The sequence below is a fragment of the Salvelinus sp. IW2-2015 genome, linkage group LG18 (genome assembly GCF_002910315.2).
Source record: "Salvelinus sp. IW2-2015 linkage group LG18, ASM291031v2, whole genome shotgun sequence".
Classification (NCBI taxonomy): Eukaryota; Metazoa; Chordata; class Actinopteri; order Salmoniformes; family Salmonidae; genus Salvelinus; species Salvelinus sp. IW2-2015.
In genome coordinates, this window is record NC_036858.1 from 5,871,952 (window position 1) to 5,894,578 (window position 22,627).

The 22,627-nt window shown below is 40.7% G+C and overlaps 3 protein-coding genes across 7 annotated transcripts in view; 1 reads left to right on the forward strand and 2 right to left on the reverse strand.

The window, feature by feature from the left end:
• Window positions 1-1,785: 1,785 nt before the first annotated feature.
• On the reverse strand, window positions 1,786-6,246 carry LOC111978665 (solute carrier family 35 member G1). 2 transcript variants are annotated; one of them, XM_024008863.2, is made up of 3 exons: window positions 5,849-6,246; window positions 4,622-4,793; window positions 1,786-4,530 (listed from the first exon to the last, which is right to left on the reverse strand). In XM_024008863.2, the coding sequence occupies exons 1-3, from the start codon at window positions 6,144-6,146 to the stop codon at window positions 3,780-3,782; spliced, it is 1,221 nt and encodes a 406-aa protein (XP_023864631.1). In that variant the 5' UTR covers window positions 6,147-6,246; the 3' UTR covers window positions 1,786-3,779. The 2 variants fall into 2 exon arrangements, with proteins under 2 accessions (XP_023864631.1, XP_023864630.1); XM_024008862.2 differs by having other exon boundaries at window positions 5,837-6,246.
• An 844-nt stretch (window positions 6,247-7,090) lies between these two features.
• LOC111978042 (leucine-rich glioma-inactivated protein 1) lies at window positions 7,091-14,060 on the reverse strand. The gene is made up of 10 exons (XM_024007806.2): window positions 14,002-14,060; window positions 13,720-13,740; window positions 11,534-11,778; window positions 11,202-11,273; window positions 10,409-10,480; window positions 10,236-10,307; window positions 9,064-9,135; window positions 8,739-8,908; window positions 8,238-8,402; window positions 7,091-8,027 (listed from the first exon to the last, which is right to left on the reverse strand). Exons 3-10 carry the CDS (start codon window positions 11,722-11,724, stop codon window positions 7,207-7,209), a joined length of 1,635 nt encoding a protein of 544 aa, XP_023863574.1. The 5' UTR covers window positions 11,725-11,778; window positions 13,720-13,740; window positions 14,002-14,060; the 3' UTR covers window positions 7,091-7,206.
• An 83-nt stretch (window positions 14,061-14,143) lies between these two features.
• Window positions 14,144-22,627, forward strand: part of LOC111977571 (protein FRA10AC1) — a 19,406-nt gene continuing 10,922 nt past the window's right edge. Inside the window, exon 1 of one of the 4 annotated variants that reach the window (XM_070448262.1) lies at window positions 14,144-14,225. In XM_070448262.1, coding sequence (XP_070304363.1) covers window positions 14,196-14,225 — 30 coding nt within the window. In that variant the 5' untranslated portion in view covers window positions 14,144-14,195. Of the gene's footprint in view, window positions 14,226-14,665; window positions 14,743-22,627 lie in introns of those variants that run through there. The other 3 variants (XM_070448261.1, XM_070448259.1, XM_070448260.1) reach the window with 3 other exon arrangements.

Here is a 22,627-nt window from a genome sequence, read left to right on the forward strand (position 1 = left end):
TCCACAGTAAATATGACAACTTCCGGAAGACATCCTTAAACCTATCAGAAATCTTGCAGCATGAAGTGGCATGCTGTCCACCCAATCAAAGGATCAGAGAATTAATCTAGAACTGAAAGCATACGCTACAGCTAGCTAGCAATGCAGTGCATAACATGTGGTGAGTAGTTGACTCAAAGAGAAAGACAATAGTTGAACAGTTTTGAATAAATACATTTCTTCAAAATGAAGAAGCAAGAGAGAGAGAGCTAGCAATATATATATATATATCTTTTTTCTCACTTTCACTTACTTAGCAATCAAGTACAGCTAGCTGGTTTAGCCTACTCAGACACCCGGCTGAAATAGAGAGGGATGCTATGTTAGCTAGCTGGCTATGGATGTCAAACACTGGAACTCTTGTCTATGGAGAYTGCATGGCTGTGTGCTCGATTTGGCATGAGTCCTCAGATCCTCAAAAGGTTTTTCAGTTGCACCATCGAGAGCATCCTGACGGGTTGCATCACTGCCTGGTATGGCAACTGCTCAGCCTCCGCAAGGCACTACAGAGGGTAGTGCRTACGGCCCAGTACATCACCGGGGCCAAGCTTCCTGCCTTCCAGGACCTCTATACCAGGCGGTGTCAGAGGAAGGCCCAAAAAATTGTCAAAGTCTCCAGCCACCCTTGTCATAGACTGTTCTCTCTGCTAAGGCACGGCAAGTGGTACCGGAGCTCCAAGTCTAGGTCCAAGAGGCTCCTAAACAGCTTCTACCCCCAACCCATAAGACTCCTGAACAGCTAATCAAATGGCTAATCAAATCAAATCAAATCAAATACCCAGACTATTTGCATTGCCCCCCCCCCCCCCTCTTCTACCATGCTGCTACTCCCTGTTACTATCTATGCATAGTCACTTTAATAACTCTACCTACATGTACATATTACCTCGACACCGGTGACCCCGCACATTGACTCTGTACTGTGCGCTACGCACTTCAGCACTCTGCGGTCCCGTTCTGTGAGCTTGTGTGCCATTGTTGCTCCTAGATGTTTCCACTACACAACAGTACTTGCAGTTGACCGGGGCAGCTCTAGCAGGGCAGAAATTTGACGAACTGACTTGTTGGAAAGTTGGCATCCTATGACAGTGCCACGTTGAAAGTCACTGAGCTCTTCAGTAAGGCCATTCTACAGCCAATGTTTGTCTATGGAGATCGCATGGCTGTGTGCTCGATTTTATACRCCTGTCAGCAAAAGGTGTGGCTGACATAGTCGTATCCACTCATTTGAAAGGGTGTCCACATACTTGTGTGTATATATAGTGTACATCATTGTTCCATCCTGTCTGAACACATTGGATGATTTTGAAGTTTGTTCTGCCCTCTGCTGGCTACAAATGTTATACATGGGGTACACAAAATAATATACACTGAGTATACCAAACATGAATTACACCTTCCTAATATGGAGTTGCACTATTAGGGCAGGTGTTCATAATGTTTTTTATATTCTGTGTATATCTGGTGTATATATATATAATTATGAAGCCATCTGTCCCATGTACAGCACGAAACAAAACAACAGTACACAAGCTTTGTTATTCAATGAATTCAATACCCTTAGAGGTATAAGGCTCTGACTCAGTGTTTATAGTGTTCATAATGGATGACTTTGTCTAGCCAGGCTGGAACAAAATCATTGGGTCAGATCTTCTGGTGGATCACAGCAGGGATTGCACACATGTGAATGTATGAATACATGGAAAACATCAAACTTCCTTAGTTTGAGATATCAAGACAAATATGTGAAATGTATATGCAATTTATTTTAGAATAAAAAATATGACAAATATACAACATTTAGAATAATCCTTATTTCTAATAAAAAATCTGAAATAGTCATAGAAATACTGTAATATAATAATTACATAGATGAGAAAGGATTTAGTAAGGCATGAAGGTAGTAACTCAAATATTTTATGCTCTTCTTTGTGCGAGTGCATTCAACATTACAGTTTCATCAATCAAATCAGTATCCGTTAAATAAAATCAAACATGAACTAGACAAAGGTTCAGATATACTGTGTCCACCTTAATTGAACACAACATATTGTAAAATAAGTCACTTGAAGTTCTAGAAACAATGTATGATGTCATATAAACAGGCTCTRAATTAAATGTAAGAATGAAATGGTTCATTTAAATTGTTCATACTTTCGTTATGACCAACTTATGTAAACCTACCTGAAAATGATTGAACACAAAAAAGTTAAGAAGCATTTTCACTACATCAATATATTTGATAAACAAGAACAAATTCAAGTCAAAAACTTTCAATCAGTCGGAGAAAGTGCTTTTGATAAAGCATAAATATCTATTTATTTCTATTGATACATTAAGAAATACTATAAAACAGCATAGAAACCCTGAGAGAACTAGGAGTATACAACTTATACAAAGCATCATAACTGATACTGCATGTAACAAAAATGTGCAAACTCAAGTGCTTAGTTCTAAATGACTAGTAAACGTTTTAAATGGAAGGCAACGAGTTGTTTTCTGTGGTATACTATCATAAAGCTATTTGTACTGTAAATATCACGTTTCCATCMAATTCTACTATTTAACTAGGCAGGAGAAACGTAAGGTATGCATAAAGTCGTCTGATTATCCTGCTTACCCGTTGGGTCAACAGAATATTATTGCTATCCAGCAATCTCATTGACACATTGCACAAAGCAATCTTTTAAACATATTTGCGGGGAAAAAAATAAAACAAATCACCCTGTCACTTTCGAAATTTCCACAACAAACCGATTCTGACCAGCAGTATATTAAAATAAAGGATATCAGCCCATTTTAAAATACAATAAGATGTTGCTGATAAAAAAATGAATTATATATATTACCTTTATATAACTAGGCAAGTCAGTTCAGAAAAATTATTATTTTACAATGACAGCCTATACTGTACTGACATGGTACTGAYGAACTCAGTACAGACAAAAAAATGTGTTCTATATAGTGCCACTACCAGTGTTATTCGGTTGTAACCACATTTTTGGTGCTATATAGAACAATTTTTTAAGGTTATACAAATATCCAATAAAAAAAGGTTACAACCTTTTTTGGTGCTATATATAACACCCTTCTTATAGGGTTAGCCATATTATATTGTTAAAATGATGGTGTTATTACTATGTTAATTCACAAGTTGAATCAGATGTGCTAGCTCTGGAACGATTGGGGGTCTCTGAGGAGAGAATTGAGATTCAGTCAACAGTTCTCAATTGACACAAGGCTTTATGTGAGTCTTCTTAACAAGAGACCATTACTGGCCCGAGTCATTTTTAATGACACAACACAACATATTAGATGAACTGGAATGACACTCACTCACGGTTGCACAAAAGGATCTGTGTGCAAACCACGCCACAAAATATTTGAATGAGCTGCCACCGCTACATTTTAATTATCACTAAAAGATGAAAGAACCCTTTTCTGAAACACAAAGAACCATTTAAGTGTTCTTTGAGTCATTATGGTTTGACATACACCCTTACCAAAGCACCTTTGAGAAACCCTATTTTCTCAGTACAGTATGTAGATGTAAATACTGAAATGTGTCCAGTTTTGTGTTCAAACCCTTACAGTAACATTTGGATGTAATGTTGCTTCTTTGGTTTTCTGTGGGTTTTTTTTTTTTGGTTTTCACTCGTCTGCTGAACATTAACATATTAACTGATAAACTTTAATTTATTCCTTGCAAAAAAGTAATTTATTTGTGTGGTGTGTGGTTCTTAGCTCTTTCTTGGGTGTGTGTTGCTGTACCACTTCTTTAGCGCCACACCACAAGTACTGACGACCACACAACATGCCCCACCGAGACTCCACATGGTGGGCTTTCGGTTGAAAAAAATGAACTGGAAAATAAAAGCCAGGACCACGTCGACGGTCCTCATCAAGGCCACAGGGCCGGCCTTCTCGATCTGGAGTGCTTTGGTGAGGAACGTTTGGCCAGCGATGCCCAGGATCGCTATCAGCATAAGGATCCACCTGTCTCTCCCACAAAATGGAATGGTCCATTCACCAAGTATAAACAAAGTGATGAAACACTCAATGAAACCAATGACAGCATAGTACCACACGGACAGATAGTAGTGGACACTTTTGCCCATTTTCCTGAGTATTACGAAAGTGCAGGCTGCTCCCATCGCTCCACCAAAGGCTGCAATAGTCCCCTTGAGATGATTGGTGTAGTCTCCCTCTATTTCCTCTATACGAGCACCAAATATGAAGGGAGGCCTGGCTATCATTATGACACCAGCCAGTGTGAACACAGTGAAGACACAGTCCCAGATTGTGCATTTCTCTTTGAGGAAGATCCAGGCTAGCAAGGCAGTGAACACTGGGTTGCTGAACATGATGACTGTTGCATCAGCCAGGGGCATCTGCTGAACTGCATAGAACAATAGGATCATGGCATTAGAACCCAAGAATCCTCTCATCACCAAATAGATCCGCTTGTCTCTTGGTCCAAGGAAGCCAGTCCTAAAAAAACAGGAAATTGTGAAATATTTGTATGTAAATATCAGGGGTCAAGTTGTTCAATACAGATAAATACAGTTTTGTAATAACGTACTTGTGATAGATAAGCATAGGCATCACAAACAGCATCTGGAAGAAGCAGCGAATGGCACTGATTTCTACAGCATGGATTCCATCGATTGTCTTCACCAGAAGAGCTATAACGGAGAAGAACACTGTTGCCAGCAGGCCATAGAACAGGCCCAGTCCTGGACAATGCTTTTTCTCTGAGGACAGAGGGAGGAGGACACATTAACTGGTTAAAATAGCTTGACTGGAACTGAACATTAACCTACGACTAAGACGGAATTGAATATGTGTTTGTCTGGAATGGCAAAATGGGAGGAGGAAGAGGTACAGTATTCAAATGTGATATTAAAAGCCCTTTTGTTGAAGGGAATMCCTGCTAAGGTTTACAGTTACAGGCAACCTTTTGACAAGTTTTAAAAGCTGCAGGGGGATTACAGGTATTGAATATTACTACATAAACCTGAAAATTGGCTTGTCACACACTGTACCCACTGATTGCTAATGTTTATTCCCGACATAAAAAGAGTGCAAKGAACCCATGTCCTCTAACTGGCGGGAGGAACACATGGGAAACAGTGTGGAAGGATGCAGAAGAGTCTTAGTCATCTGAGAACAGACGACACCATTGTTAGAGACTTCTTTGTGAGTTTGATTCACAACCTGTCGGCTAGGTGCTCATTCTTTCCAATTTTGTAATCATACCAAAATTACAAATAAGGAGCCAATGTTGAAAAAAAMCCTAATAAATTACTAAGTGTTTTCTGTTGTAAAAATTGGGAAAACCATTCAAGAAGTTAGAGCTACATATAATTGTAACTGGTGGGAAAATGCCTCGTCATCCCCTTTAAAGATGATGAAAATGTTCAACCGGATTACGTTCAATAATTCATCATCAGTCTGATGAAAGTGAGAGGTGACGCGGCCACAATTTTGCAATATATTGGCTATTATTAGCTAGTTTAAAATGAAATCGCATTGGCGGCAATGTGTATGATTATCAGTAAAGTAATTCCGTAGTTAGAGAACAGCGATTACGTCAGTTACATAACTTGCTGCTACGGAGGTCACCATTGGCTACGCCAATGCTTTTCATTTCCCCATCTATCCTAAAGTTCATCACTTCAACTAGATGGAAGCCGATCCCGTCATATAACGGACTGCATTAATACACAACAAACACGTGGTTGCGTTAGTAGATCTCTTAAAATAGCGAAATGATATACATTCTCTCTAACTTTACCGTGAAGGCTACCTTTGGCAACTGTGTCTCCTGCGTCCGTTGAGATGGGATCCCCGCCGCCGCCAATTCTACAATAAATGAGAGGACAGAATCTTTGCATCGCGCTGCTTTCCATTGTTCTAGTCCTTGCGTCCTTATCATTGCCCCTCTCATCATGACTATTACTTTGTAAATGGATTCTCTCAGTAGTGTGTTCATCGTCGTCGTCATCGCCAACTTTGTGAAATACAACTTTGATGTCATCCTCTCTACGAGGAACGACCGATAGAACTCGGTCATCAATGCTATTACTGTCCGTTAAATCCCCCATTGTAAGATGCAACAGGTGAACATGCCTTGGAGGTAGCTTACACCCTTCTCTGCCTGAGAGTGTCACACCGGTTTAATATGTAACCTTGGTGGCCACTGTATTAACATGCAATGATTACTTTAACCACGGGGGGCAGCTATCCAACAAACAACATACCGGTAGCGAMATTTCCTTCCCGGTAGGCAATCCAGTTGGCCAACCAAAACGTTACCCTAAATTGATGTCTAGTTCACGAAAGGGTTCAACCTTCACCTCATTCTAAAAATCTGAAATAAATGTTGGACATTATTGGGGTACTTATCTAAAAAGGGGTTGTTGTTATAGAATGATTATGATAGCAATTTTAGATTAACTTCATGGGACAAGATGTTTAAATCATGTGTAGGCTAATGCAATTGTGTTGTTTATTAAACAAGGCATTGAAGACAACTCATTTATGCTTTTATGAAATTGGTTTATTACTAGTCTACTATACATAAAATACAGCAACATTTAAAACAAAACACACTCTTACTACAGATTAGAATACATGTGTGGTTTTTGTAGTATTGCAATTACACAGATTTAGGCCTAGCTTAGGTTCAATTAAAAATGTAATTTCAAAATCTAAAACTATAGCTCCATATGAAAGATATAACATGATTGGAGTGGTCCCCTCTACATACAAAACGCTGTATTAATTTACTCATCATTGTAAAAACGTAAACATTTTATTTGGGAAATTGTCAGTTAAATGTTAATGAGTACTTTACAAGCAAAATTCTTGTTTACTTTATTTTACCTCTTAAGTTTATCTTATAGCACAGGAATTACCGTAGTTACCGTAGTGTAGGGCTTAGCTGCTGTACGTCAACAATTGCTTTGTCTACGAGGAAAAAAAGAAGAAAGAGTGCTGTGAAAGAGAGGGACACGGTAGATGTTTCTAGCAAGGCATTCATCAGGAATTCTTTCTTATTAGTGGGCTATATCATGCAAATAGCGGTGCAGTATAGTCATCCTCTCCACAGTGTTCAGTGCTACTGCACTTGTCAACTGCACACTCCTTAATTGTTTTCATTAATTAATTATTACTCAGGTCAATCATGAGGTGCTCGTATATCTGAGTTTTCCCTTTGAAGCTGGAGGCCAGCAGAAACTCTCTGTTGTCAATGGACACCAGAGAGAATGCCCTTGGTGCCTGGATGTTTAGATCCTGGAAGTAAACAAACTGGCCCCTCTTCAAGTCCCACTGATACACCTGCGTCAGGGAGTAGTCGCTGCCGAGGATGGCGTACTGCCAGTTGCCAATGGAGATGGGCTGGAACACCATGGAGCCTCGCGAAGGCATTGTCTGTACCTCTTTGAACATGGAACCGTCCCACCTCATCACCTTGGAGTCCCCGATGAAACGTGTCAGGCAGATGAAAAGTTCACTCTTCACCTTAAAGTGCTTGACCGCAAACACGTCCTCCATTTCGGGGATATCAGTGCGCCGGTCAAACTTCTTCAGGCTCTTGCTCCACTGGTAGACAACAGGCCTCTGGGAACTGCTTGCTAGGATCAGATGGGGCTTACCAGAGATCTCCAGGTACTCCACGTCTGTGTCACGGTACCAGGCATGGAGGGACTGGTGAGAGTAGAACCCATTGCCATTCCATTTGTACACTGTGGTAGAACCGGCCTTGGAGCTGTCTGCGATCACGAAGAAGGACTCACCATCTATAAGGAAAGTCTCAATGTCATTAGGTTTCCTGATTTTCAGGATGTCAATGTCCTGGATTTTTATGAATTTGTTGGCAGAGATGTCCCGCTTGTAAATGTGAGAGCCACCAAAGAGCTGGGCTACAATGATGAACAGCTGATTATCAATCACCATGGGTTTGCATACCACAGTGGATGTACCTGTAAAACAAGGACCAAAAACGAAGTATTAGAACATAGGAATATAAAGTAAATATTTGTGAGAAAAACACTTCAAACATACAACTATACATTTTAGGTTACAAAATATATAGTATTTTTGGTAAGACAGATACAGTACTACAATAACAGTTCACACTTGGCATATCATTTCGTCATCTGGTGATATACTGTAAAACACATATTGCTCACTTTGAACGCTGTCATAGGTTCGGAAAACCGTTTCAACGTGATCCCATTCCAGGAAGCTGCATGTACCAGTGAAGGGCTGGGCAAACACAACAAACTGGTCCATGCCAAAGGTAAAGGACTCCACMGAAATGGATTCAAACGTCAGGGGCTGATAAGAGGCAAACTCTGCAATACAAAACAGATGTATTCATGTAAACAACATTTTTTTGATTTACAAAACTACCAGAGGAGGCAACATTACTGGAATTCTTCCTTGGTGACTGTTTCAGTAGTCTGTAGGCTACTGTAGGTACATACTCTACAGTGTAATTAATCACTAGTGTTATCATTTTCACTTTATCCTGACTAGTAATTAATTTACAGTCTTAGCGTCTATTGGAGTCTGAGACTATTGGAGTCTATTGCATTAAATTGAAATGGCCACAGTGCTGAATTGCACAAGGCAGCAGTAGTTAAGGAGATTAACATTCCAAGGTGTGAAATAATATTTGCACCAATCACCTGCTGTTATGCAGTCAAATGACCCGGGCACAAGGTCATTGATCAGTTTCCCTTGGAAAAGCGGGGGCCCACTGCAGGAGATCTGGTCAACCGTTGCATTGGTGGTACGCATCCACTCCACYAGCCACTTTAGTTTGCAGTCACATTCCAGGTGGTTCCCTCTCAGATCTCTGGTAAAAACAGGTTAGCAAAGTATGCATAAATCAAAACCTGAATATTTTGAATGAAAAGATACTCACACTTTTTTTGTTTAACATAAATACACTTTAGATGTTGACGTTACCCATAAGGCCGCTGGTTATGTGAAGAAGAAAAATAGACTCACACTTTAGCCAAAGCATCCATGCCCTTGAAAACATCTTTGGGTAATGTCTCAAGGTTATTATAGGCCAGGCTCCTAATAAAAAAGAGGAAAACAATGTTAATTTTAGACCACAACAGGAAAAATACAGTATGTCCTGAATCAACACAATATATTGTGGCTGACTTCCAAAAAGAGACGTTCTTGGAACCCAGCATTATGTTTCACCCTGTCACTGGATAGGCCCTTTTCAGATGTATGAGTAAGGTTACAGAGCAGATATTATATTTAGTTTTGCCCCCCAGGTCATATCGTTCTTGGTTGGACTGAGTGGACTCATACAATCTACAAAAAAATAGTGAAAGGATATAAGTTAGAACAATGATTCAGCAAACACATATCCACTCATGCCTGTCTTTTTTTCTATAGAAAGAAAGGAGTGTATACTGTATACCTTTCAGAGTGTTGGCAAGGCATACTGATGATGGTCACATGATAAGTAAAACCAATGTTTTTGTAACATGTTTGCCAATATACATTATTTGCGTTTCAAGGGTTTTTGAGTGCCTGATGCAAATATTCTGGTGTGAAAACTGGAAATATTCACGGTCAGCGAGGTCACCAAGGTTACATGTGATATTAGACCCACCACAGAGTGTCCTTTGGCAACTTGATCTGGCAGAAGTAACCTAACGTAGCAGTCGTAGAAAGCCGCCTGAGCGTAGTCCCTACTTATGTTTTTCAGGGGAAACGGAAGTTAGGTTGAAAATACTGTATCCCTGACAACCAGAAACATCTGCTTTATGCCAAAATAGTGTATCCCTGACAACCATAAAGATCAACTTTATGCCAAAGCCACTAAGGGTGGGCAGAAGTGAGGGAGGTTAACCTTGTTCAATATCACTGGAATAGGACTTGCATCCTATGCACTTTTGACAATGATAAAGTGGACACCACCGAGGTCCATTTGCTTAATATTTGAATGTACCTATGGGGGCCTCAGTCAACCATGTTGCTGATAATGKTATGCACCCTAGGCAGAAGCAAAAAGCCTGCAAGGATATTGGTTACAATACTTTATTTCTGTTTTCAAGTATGGTTAACCACAATATGTAAATGACACAAGACCCTTGTTCTAACACATTTTCCACGAGTTCAGATTGTAAGAAAGTAAAAAAGGACATTCTTATACTTACAGGTGTATCAGTGCTTTTAGGCTCCGGAATGCATATGGTGATATTGAAGCAATTTTGTTGTTTTCGATAAACCTGTGAATGAGGTAATAACATGTGACAACATATTTTGAGGATTAAATCATCATATTATGCATTTTTTGAGTATCTTATCCATTAGAGAGAGTACAACTCACAGGTACTCCAGATGYGGTAGTCCCAGGAAYGCATCCTCATCAATTGAGTCAAACGTGTTGGCAGTGAATAGACTGTTAAGAAAATAGAAAAGAGTTCACATTCCATAATTTCTATTACCACTGGTCTGTCACATTGTCGTTTTTACTCACACTTGAATATAAATATTTCCCAGTGGTTGAGTTTCCAAGCAACCCCTCTGCTAAAAAATGTGAACCACTTCATTTTCATTTATCCTAATCCTCCTGTTCACACTTGTACTGTTTTATTMATCTGAGTTTCCAAAATAACTGTTTCACAAGCCTCTAATAGTAACATATGTATTCCCAACAAAACATGTCATAGCACAGCCTATTCAGACMGTATTATTAATATCTCCCACAAACTCTGACTCATTTGGCACCATTAAGAGGGAAACCTCCATGCCAAGATACATGTTTTACAGAAACGAATGTCTTGTGATAGATAATTGTGAATAATTTGTTCACATGAGGGACATTATGTGCAAGTAGGTTTTCACACTGAGTCATGTTGAGGAATGGGTGGTACCTCAGCTTTACTGTAATGTTAAGAGTACTCTGAGAGAAGTTTATTGTGGTTTCATTTCATTGAGACATTTTTATTTCAGCACAGCAGCCAAGACCCCCCCACCCCCACCCAGTTCATGTGCTGTCTGTTATGACATAACCCTGCTCTTCTTCCTCTGAGGGAACAGGGCTGTGCTTTGTTGATGCACATGGACCCTCATTTTAGTAGATATTTTGAAAAATCGTTGAGTAACGACGTCAAACTCACAGAAGCTGTAGAGCAGGCGTGTGTAAGAAGCTTCCTCCAGTGATTTCGGTGAATCCAGACTTGACAAAAGATCTGCATAGAAACATGGTACAAATGAAATGAGGCAATATATCAGAACATAGATTCATATTATTGATAAAATATCAACCATTTRATTTGATTGTAGGTCTATATAATTTCAATTTGCTGCTTTACTTGTGCTGTTATTTTATTCTATTCAACATCTTCAAAATACTAGACAAAGAAAGATTGATCATACGACAGCCCCATATTAATGCCACTGCCAATATTATGATTTAAATAATTAACAATATTTAATTCAAAGCACTTACAATGAAACGACATCAGGTGGAAAGCTGTGAGGGACCGATCTTATATTTTCACACAGTGCATTATCTTTGGTGCACGTACAAGATGCGGGGCATCTAGGTTGCTTCACTCTTCTGGTCTCCGATAAAAGCAGGACCGTGGCGATCCAAATCAACACCATGCATCCTTTCAGGGTTTTGCTTGCATATCCCATCCTCGTGTTGCTCTCTGGTGACAACCAGTCCGTCGAATATTTCTGAACATGAACCTCAAGGAAAAATCCAAAATTAAAATGTTTCAATGCCAAATCTTGAATGTCTGTATTTGCTTCGATGAATTTGCAGTGATGAATGCAGCTTGTATCTCAATGACCAGGCACTAATCCAAAAGATTCGTTCTGCAAGGCGCAGTATTTACAAATGCAGGAGAGGGAAGATAAAACAAAGGTCTCCGATCCTTGGACAGATTAAAATCCTCCAAAATACGTTGTAATTCCAAAAGTGAAAATAGATCCAATGTAGGCTACACAGTTTTTATAGTGTTATTTATTTGTAAGAACTAGGCTATCTCTATATGTTTTATTATGAAGGTCTGAATACGTATCTATTTGGCTCGATCGGATAAGAAAAGATGAAAGCCTCAAGTCCCTGGAGAGATCGCGTTCAGAGCGGCGTTTATTTTTTGAGAGACGCAGACTATTATTTATGCGCGCACGAAATCCTTGAATGGTTAATGCGGAACGGCCTATTCATTAGAAGAGTCTATGGAAGCTGGAAGAGCACCTGCGTCTCGCTCATTGATAATGTTGCTATTGCTGCTGCTGCTGCTGATAATAGTAATAGGAATAGCATAATAAAAGCCCAATTATAGCAATGTAGGCTAATAACAATATAATAAAAAACCAAATCAAAATCATAATAACAAAAACATTATAATAGCATATGTAATATGATGCAGCTATAATAATATTATCCTAAAATAAAATAATTATTTTAATCAGTTTGTTCCCAGCTGGCTCTAAAAGTCGCCTTACATTTCTGTGCTCAACCAAATTCTTTTTTCTTTTTTAGCTCTCTCAGCGAACATACTGAATCAAATGCTGTGTCTTTGTTGAGTTCAATGGGGGATCAAACCCATCCAATTCAAATAACAGTGGAGTTCTGTTCAAGACTGGAAAAGTTCACCCCTGCCATCCCACCATTTTCCAAAGAGTTCAATTACAGTATTCAGAAGAATAAGAGATCTATTGTTCCCATTTGATATAACGGAATCTATAACGGAATCTATAACGGAAACTATGAAAGCCCACATAAGTACAGTCAGGATAGCAGATATGGTTAATGGTTACTTCAAAACCCCATTTCCTTACAGTACATTTGCATATGCCTACATAAAATACAAATAATTAAAAGGTTGATTTCTCTGTGTGTGCATGTTCAAAATAGGCTAAGGGCCTACTGTATTTAGAATTGTCTATATTTGCCACTTCTTTTTTTCCCAAAAAAATCTATGCTTTTATTATTCAAATCAATACCTGAATATCTGATGCATGTTGTGTGTGTATTTGCTTCTCAACAAATGTGATAATGGAATCAAACCATAGATTTGTTGAAAAGATTATTTGATTTGGAGAGGTCCTGTAATTTTGGTTGTGGCCAAACATTAAGAACACATGCTCTTTCCATGACATAGACTGACTAGGTGAATCCAGGTGAAAGCTATGATCCCTTATTAACGTCACTTTTTAAATCCACTTCAATCAGTGTAGATGAAGGGGAGGAGACATGTTAAAGAAGGATTTTTAAGCCTTGAAACAATTGAGACATGGATTGTGTATGTGTGCCATTCAGAGGGTGAATAGACAAGACAACATATTGAAGTGCCTTTGAACTTGTGTATCCAGCCAACTTGACACAACTGTGGAAATCATTTGAGTCAACATGGGCCAACATCCCTGTGGAACGGTTTCGACACGTTGTGGAGTCCATGCACCAATACCTTGAGTCTGTTCTGAGGGCAAAAGGGAGTGCAACTCAAAAAAAGGAATGTGTTCCTAATGTATTGTGCATTCAGTGTATATCATTGGTTGTGGCAGTTTACTGTTAGAAATATAGTAATTTGTGGTCTTTTCATGCACCTTTGTTTTTGTGTGAATCACAAATAGAGCTTGCCAGCTTGTAGCCCTAAAACCTGGAAATAAGTTACCTACCTTTGGTTCGTTCAGCCATCCCTACGAGGRAAATGAATGGGGAAAAAACAGGGTTTTAGAATAAATGCCTAAAATAAAGTCTGCGGTTAACACAGGCTTAGGAAATCTTATGTTTTGTTCTATGAGATAGTCAGTTAACATGAGCTTTATGAATTATGAAGCCTTTATGTGTTTTTTATTATTACATAAATTCTTCAAAATTCGCAACATGTGACATTAGCTAATGAAGATTATCTCATAGAACAACATGTATAAGATCTCTTAAGCCTGTTTACCACAGACCTTATTTTCGCCTTTTATCCAAAAACGACATAAATTTTCCAAATACCCTTTGTCCAACAAACCATGGCAGAGTTAGTGCCTACAAAAATACGCCATTAGAATCTCTACGTTCTACTCTCCAACCATAAACGTTCTCTTATACGTCATCATACGCGACTTTCTTAATGTAAACAAACAGTAGGCTAATCGTGAGCATGGCGATACATATGGACAGACTCGTAAAGGTAGTTGAATCGCGACTTTATCTTAGGTCAGAAACAAATGTCTGCTTTATACTCGATCCGTTTGTTTCATCCATAGCACAATATCTAGCTAACTATCTGGCCATAGTCAACAGTCATAGGCTAGCTTCAATGTTACATGGCTAGCTGCACCCATTGTGTGCAACATAGGAGACAAGACAACGTTTGCTAACGTTAGCTACTTACAGTGTTGGGGAACCTACTCTGAAATCATAGTTTACTACACTACCAAGTAGCGTACTTCACACTCGAAGAAGTTAAGCTACACTAAAGCTACCCTTAAAAAAATATAGTTAACTTAACTAAAGCTACTTTGAAAAAGTATTTCACTACCACCAAGCTACTTCGGGAAAAGTGATCATATCTACATCGGAAGTGTCATAGACTACAAATTGCAAGACAGATCACTTTGGTCAGATGTTAACAGACTGTGTAATTAGACCATTAAACACAAAAACGATGTTTCAAGTGAGCATTATGCAGGTCTAATGCTGAAAAAGTAAGAAATGATTGCCTATTTCCGAGATACTGTATGTTCTTCTCTTTTTGCAAAAAAATTAGTGTGTAGTTCCAGTAGTTAGCTACACCGCTACATTTAGTATTGACTATTTTATTAGGATCCCCAATTAGCTACTGCCAAGGTAACGGCTACTCTTCCTGGGGTCCAAACAGGAAACAAGGAAAGCCAGGACAGATTGACGTGCATGTCATTGCCATTCGGCCTCCGTGTACATTTAAATGTAAATACGTGCTGCTCTGTTCTGGACCAACTGTAATTTGCCTTTGTCCTTCCTTGCCGCACATGACCACACAACTGGGCAGTAGTTCAGGTGCGACAAAACCTTAGGACCTGTCTGGTTGACTGAGATATCAAGAAAGCAGAGCTGTTGAGTCGTCAGCGTACATAGGCTTTATTCAAGGTCATTAGTAAAAACAGAAAAAAATTATGTCCCAAGTCATTACATGGCAAAACAAGGTTTGGATTTTGTTCAACTATCACCAAGCTATTGCAAAATGTAGTTTGATTACTAGTTAAACTACATGTAGTTCACTACTCCCAACACTGGCTACTTCCAGTGCATTCAGAAAAAGTATTCAGACCCCTTCCCTTTTTCAACATTTTGTTACGGGGGGGGGGGGGCAATGCAAATAGTCTGGGTAGCCATTTGATTAGCTGTTCAGGAGTCTTATGGGTTGGGGGTAGAAGCTGTTTAGGAGCCTCTTGGACCTAGACTTGGAGCTCCGGTACCGCTTGCCGTGCCTTAGCAGAGAGAACAGTCTATGACTAGGGTGGCTGGAGACAATTTTTTGGGCCTTCCTCTGACACGGCCTGGCATAGAGGTCCTGGATGGCAGAAAGCTTGGCCCCGGTAATGTACTGGGCCGTACGCACTACCCTCTGTAGTGCCTTGCGGTCGGAGGCCTAGCAGTTGCCATACCAGGCAGTGATGCAACCAGTCAGGATGCTCTCGAACGGTGCAGCTGTAAAAACCTTTTGAGGATCTGAGGACCCATGCCAAATCTTTTCAGTGTCCTGAGGGGTAATAGGTTTTGTCGTGCACTTTTCACGACTRTCTTGGTGTGCTTGGACCATGTTGATTTGTTGGTGATCTGGACACCAAGGAACTTGAAGCTCTCAACCTGCTCCACTACAGCCCCGTTGATGAGAATGGGGGCGTGCTCGGTCCTCATTTTCCTGTAGTCCACAATCATTTCCTTTGTCTTGATCACATTAAGGGAGAGGTTGTTGTCCTTGCACCACACGGTCAGGCCTCTGACCACCTCCCTATAGGCTGTCTCATCGTTGTCAGTGATCAGTTGTGTCATCGGCAAACTGAATGATGGTGTTGGAGTTGTGCCTGGCCGTGTAGTCATGAGTGAACAGGAAGTACAGGAGGGGACTGAGCACGCACCCCTGAGGGGCCCCTGGGTTGAGGATCAGTGTGGCAGATGTGTTGTGTTTTTATTTGATATTTTACCTTTATTTAACTAGGCAAGTTAGTTAAGAACAAATTCTTATTTACAATGACGGCCTAGGAACAGTGGGTTAACTGCCTTGTTCTGGGGCAGAACGACAGATTTTTACCTTGTCAGCTCGGGGATTCAATCCACCAACCTTTCGGTTACTGGCCCAACACTCTAACCACTAGGCTACCTGCGGGGCGGCCCGTCAGGAAGTCCAGGATCCAGTTGCAGAGGGAGGTGTTTAGTCCCAGGGTCCTTAGTTTAGTGATGAGCTTTGAGGGCACTATGGTGTTGAATGYTGAGCTGTAGTCAATGAATAGCATTATCACATAGGTGTTCCTTTTGTCCAGGTGTGAAAGGGCAGTGTGGAGTGCAATAGAGATTGCATCATCTGTGGATCTGTTGGGGCGGTATGCAAATTGGAGTGGGTCTAGGGTTTCTGGGATAATGGTGTTGATGTGAGCCATGACCAGCCTTTCAAAGGATTTCATGGCTACAGACGTGAGTGCTACAAGTCGGTAGTCATTTAGGTAGATTATCTTAGTGTTCTTGGGCACAGGGACTATGGTGGTCTGCTTGAACATGTTGGTATTACAGACTCAGACAGGGAGAGGTTGAAAATGTCAGTGAAAACACTTGCCAGTTGGTCAGCGCATGCTCGGAGTACACATCCTGGTAATCGGTCTGGCCCTGTGGCCTTGTGAATGTTGACCTGTTTAAAAGTCTTACTCACATCGGCTTGCTGAGAGTGTGATTAAACAGTCGTCCGGAACAGCTGATTCTCTCCTGCATGTTTCAGTGTTACTTGCCTCGAAGCGAGCATAGAAGTTATTTAGCTTGTCTGGTAGGCTAGTGTCACTGGGCAGCTCTCGGCTGTGCTTCTCTTTGTAGTCTGTAATAGTTTGCAAGCCCTGCCACATCCGACGAGCGTCGGAGCCGGTGTAGTACGATTCGATCTTAGTCCTCTATTGACGCTTTGCCTGTTTGATGGTTCGTCGGAGGGCATAGCGGGATTTCTTATGCTTCCTGGTTAGAGTCCCGCTCCTTGAAGGCGGCAACTCTACCCTTTAGCTCAGTGCAAATATTGCCTGTAATCCATGGCTTATGGTTGGGGTATGTATGTACAGTCACTGTGGGGACGACGTCGTTGATGGACTTATTGATGAAGCCAGTGATTGATGTGGTGTACTCCTCAATGCCATCGGAAGAATCCCGGAACATATTCCAGTCTGAGGTCCTGAGCGCTCTGGAGCAGGTTTTTGTCAAGGATCTCTCTCTACTTTGCTCCATTCATCTTTGCCTCGATCCTGACTAGTCTCCCAGGCCCTGCCGCTGAAAAACATCCCCACAGCATGATGCTGCCACCACCATGCTTCACCTTAGGGATGGTGCCAGGTTTCCTCCAGACGTGACGCTTGGCAATGAGATTAAATATTTTCAATCTTGGTTTCATCAGATCATAGAATCTTGTTTCTCATGTTCTGAGAGTCCTTTGGGTGCCTTTTTGCAAACTCCAAGCGTGCTGTCATGTGCCTTTTACTGAGGAGAGGCTTCTGTCTGGCCACTCTACCAAAAATACCTGATTGGTGGAGTGCTGCAGAGAYGGTTGTCCTTCTGGAAGGTTCTCCCATCTCCTTAGAGGAACTCTGGCTCTCTGTCAGAGTGACCATCGGGTCCTTGGTCACCTGCCTGACCAAGGCCCTTCTCCCCCGATTGCTCAGAGCGGCTGGGCGGCCAGCTCTAGGAAGTCTTGGTGGTTCCAAACTTCTTCCATTTAAGAATGATGGGGCCACTGTGTTCTTGGGGACCTTCAATGCTGCAGAAATGCTTTGCTACACTTCCCCTGATCTGTACCTCGACACAATCCTGTCTCGGAGCTCTACGGACAATTCCTACGACCTCATGGCTTGGTTTTTGCTCTGACATGCACTGTTAACTGTGGGACCTTATATAGACAGGGGTGTGCCTTTCCAAATCATGTCCAGTCAATTGAATTTACCATAGGTGGACTCCAATCAAGTTGTTGAAATATCTCAAGGATGATCAATGGAAACTGGATCCACCTGAGCTCAATTTCGAGTCTCATAGCAAAGGGTCTGAATACTTATGTAAAAAAGGTATTTCTGTTTTTAATTTGTAATGAATTTGCTACATTTCTAAAAACCTGTTTTTGTTTTGTCATTATGGGGTATTGTCTTTAGATTGATGAGGAAGTTTTTTTATTTAATCCATTTTACAATGAGGCTGTAACGTAACATAATGCGGAAAAGGGGAAGTGGTCTGAATACTTTTCGAATGCACTGTATATTCATCTATGCGTTCTCAGATTTTTTTGACATAGTGGGCTTCTTCCAATATAATGAATATTTCATTAGCCACCTTTTCTGTACATTTACCTGTTCTTGATTGCTAAACAATCAATTATAGGCCTACTATTAGTGAGGCCCTCACAAGCTATATGGCATGATGACAGAAAGAAAACTCTTCTTGCAGGTCCATAGAGGTGGAGGGTATGGCTCTGACTTCAGTGATGATGAGGGCCAGGGAGAGTCGTCTGAAAGTGGAGGGAAAAGGCAGAGGCCAGATGACATTATACCAATCTAAGGGGACTAAGCACGAACCCCTGAGGGGCCCCCGTGTTGAGGGTCAACGTGGCAGATGTGTTGTTGCCTACCCTCACCACTTGGGGCCGGCCTTCAGGAAGTCCAGGGTCCTTAGCATAGTGATGAGCTTGGAGGGTGCTATTTTGTTGATCGCTGAGCTGTAGTTAATGAACAGCATTCTCTCGTAGGTGTTTCTTTTGTCCAGGTGGGAAAGGGCAGTGTGGAGAGCAACAGAGATTGCATCATCTGTGGATCTGTTGGGGCAGTATGGGAATTGGAGTGGGTCCAGGGTGTCTGTGATGATGGTGTTGATGTGAGCCATGTCCAGCATTTCAAAGCATTTCATGGCTACAGATGTGATATTCATTTAGACAGGTTACCTTGGTGTTCTTGGGCACAGGGACAATTGTGGTCTGCTTTAAACATGTAGGTATTACAGACCTACGTGATGAAAGTATTTTCTGTTTATTAGTTTGTTGTTTATTCTGTTCATCTCTTATACAGTTCACCATTGAAATGCAATTACGGGGAGTCAGGGACATACATTTGTAGGCCCATCTACTGTATCAACTAACAGCTCTAGTCAGAAGTCATTCAGAGCTCTACCTTTAGATGGCGATAAAGGCCAAGACATGTTTACTTTGACACAGTTGTCAGGGGTTGGCAAACCTGCTCTTGTAATACCAAAAGGTAGGCACGTAAGATTTTTWGTTTACCTCTGGATTTCGACTGGGGAGAGGAGGGTGAAATGTAGCAACCACAGATTAATTAGTATGCTTAGTTGGTGAGTTGATTTGTCGAATTAGGTGGGGTACCTGGTTAAAAAAAAAATACCTGCGGCATCCCAATATCAAAGTCCACCACTTCTGGTTAACATTATTCTTGAAAACCGATAACAAAATATTGCGTAATTGCGTCAGGTTCTGGGGGAGATGTATGAAAACATATATTAACAAGACTAGTGAAGTCTCTACCCCCCTAAACGGAAACTCTCAGCCAAMGCATGGGCCAAATGCCTCCTCCCCTTCAGAAATAAAAAATATACCAACACCTGCCAAATCGTGATTTACCAAATGATCAGTGACCAAAAATCTGTGCATCGGAACCAAGTTCCTCGTTAGTCGTTGCATCCCACAGTCTGTTGACGAACACTACGATACWATCCGATGTTACGTGCATGTATGTCCACGACAGATTAGGTTAACATTTTCTTGTCTCAAATCACAAACTCAAYTTACACTGTGAAAATAATCACCAGAGAAATGTATATCCTTACAACAAAAAGMTCCATCTTCCTGGTAGTCAGGAAGTAACTACACAAATAGACCTTCAATTATCCACTTGTAATTAATTTAAGGTCCAATGCAGCCGTTTTTATCTCAATATCAAATCATTTCTGGGTAGAAATTAAGTACCTTACCGTGATTGTTTTCAATTAAAATGGTCAAGAAGAAACAAAAATGGCTTTTTCTCATGAATTTTGCTAGGACTGTCTGCGAAATGTCTGAGTGGGGAAGGGAAAACTATCTGTAAACTAGCTTGGAACTCTTTCTTATTGGTCTATTAACTAATTTAATAGGCAGGCCAAAACTCCATCCGACCAAAACAGGTAGACATTTCAAGCGGTCTTTTCAGACAGCTCYTACATTAAAAGGGCATTATCATTTTCACAGTATTATTCGAACGTCAAAGGGTGGTGTTATATTAAAAAAACATAGGAAATCAAATTTTTGACTGCACTGAGCCTTTAAGTAGGTTACCACTTCCATATGTCTTCATCAGCTTTATGGGTGATAGAGTATAAATAGAATAGGCTCATGAGAAGTGCTTTTGCGAGGTGAGAGCACTGACACACATTAAGTAATGCATTGAACACAATGATCTATTCTTGCCGCTCTGAGAAAGCTGAATAAGCCAATATGCTGTACCTGATTAAGTCACTCTAGCTAATCCCGCCCTCGTTTACTGCCATTCTGTAGGAAGTGGTGAGGGATTTAAAGGCTGACTCAGATCATCAAAATTCACAGCCARTGGTCTTTCACTCCTCAATGGGATACAATGACCAATCCGTGACCTGGAATTAGATCAGGTCATCTACATGGTCTTTGTGTAAGAGTAAGTCGGAGGCCAGACATGTTCTCTCTCTGGCCAATGCCACGGCCATGTTGTAGCAGAGTGATTCACTAGTTTCATGCTATCGCTGTGTCACAGGTCATGTTTTTTTAAGTTAGGTCATCTATTAGTATTGACCTAATCATGTGCAAAAAACATTAGTTGCCTGTTTTGGCCATAATAGGAAGGGTTCAGCAACAACAAATTCATACTATATAAGAGATTATATAATTGATTTATATTTTATTTAACATCCGTTGCCAAAGGGATGATACGCCTTTTCCACCCTCATTTTGACCAGATGCTTTTGTAAGAAGGACTGTCTCTCCTCAGCTTTGTGTCTCTGTCTTCTCCTCTCTGGTTGATGTCTTCATGTCTGCCATCCCTCTTACTGTCTGAGCCATAGCAAACTGTTTACATGCCATCTGTTTTCTTACATCTTCTGAACCAAGCATGTGTGCTTAGCTAAGACCATGTCTGTCCATCCCCATATGCCAATGGTCCATCCATGTACTTTTACCATGTGACAATGCATGCTCCTTGACACCTAGTTGACACTTCAAAAATGTGTCAAAACAATTCAACAGTTTGGTCAAATCATATTTAATTTGTCACATGCGCAGAATACAACAAGCCCTTAACCAACAATGCAGTTTTTTGAAAATAACAAACAAACAAAAAGTAAGWRATAAGAATATCAAATAATTAAAGAGCAGCAGTAAATAACAATAGCTGGGCTATATACAGGGGTACCGGTACAGAGTCAATGTCAATGTGCGGGGGGCACCGGTGTCGAGGTAATTGAGGTAATATGTACATGTAGGTAGAGTTATTAAAGTGCCTATGAATAGATAATAACAGAGAGTAGCAGCAGCGTAGAAGACGGGGGTTAATGCAAATAGTCTGGGTAGCCATTTGATTAGCTGTTCGGGAGTCTTATGGCTTGGGGGTAGAAGCTATTTAGGAGCCTCTTGGACCTAGACTTGGCGCTCCGGTACCGCTTGCCGTGCGGTAGCAGAGGGTCGCATACATCGCACCGAACGTGTGAGCTGTTGACATCAGTAAAATTGTTTTGCACTCGGTTCGCAAAGTACCCGCGGCAGGCACACATTATTGGTGTATCCGTGCTATAACACCGTGGCCACTAAGCTTGTGTTTAGAGAATCCCCAGTCTGAAGTACGTAAGGGTTACGTCATGATGAGACAGGATGACATGGCATTGTAATTGCTGATGCCCTTTTGGCTTTGTGAGGTTGACAAGTGAAACTCCCTTGGGATGATTTGGGATATTTGCTATCAAATCCTTGTGTTTACTGTTTTAGTGGTCTGGACACTGGTAAACAGTCAGTTTACATGGAAAGATGTATTGATCAAGCAAGGCCAGTAATTCACYTTTCGACGTGTCTGTCTGCACACAATTTGTTTTTGTTATGAGTTGGATACTGTCGGTTCCAAAGTCCAAAGCAATATAAACAGTTGTCAAATATTCTAATCAGAGTTTATTATTATGATCACTTTGAAACAGCAGAAATCTTTCAATATGTTTTTTTTGGGGGGGACAGACACCCGATTCACAGAGTCTTGGTTCACTTAATCACTTTGCCTCAAGTTCAACATAGCATCAGCATTTGTTTTTATAAACAATATTTGTGAAACTATTTGTGACATAATCATAATTTATCTCTGTTATGTGGAGCATGTTTTG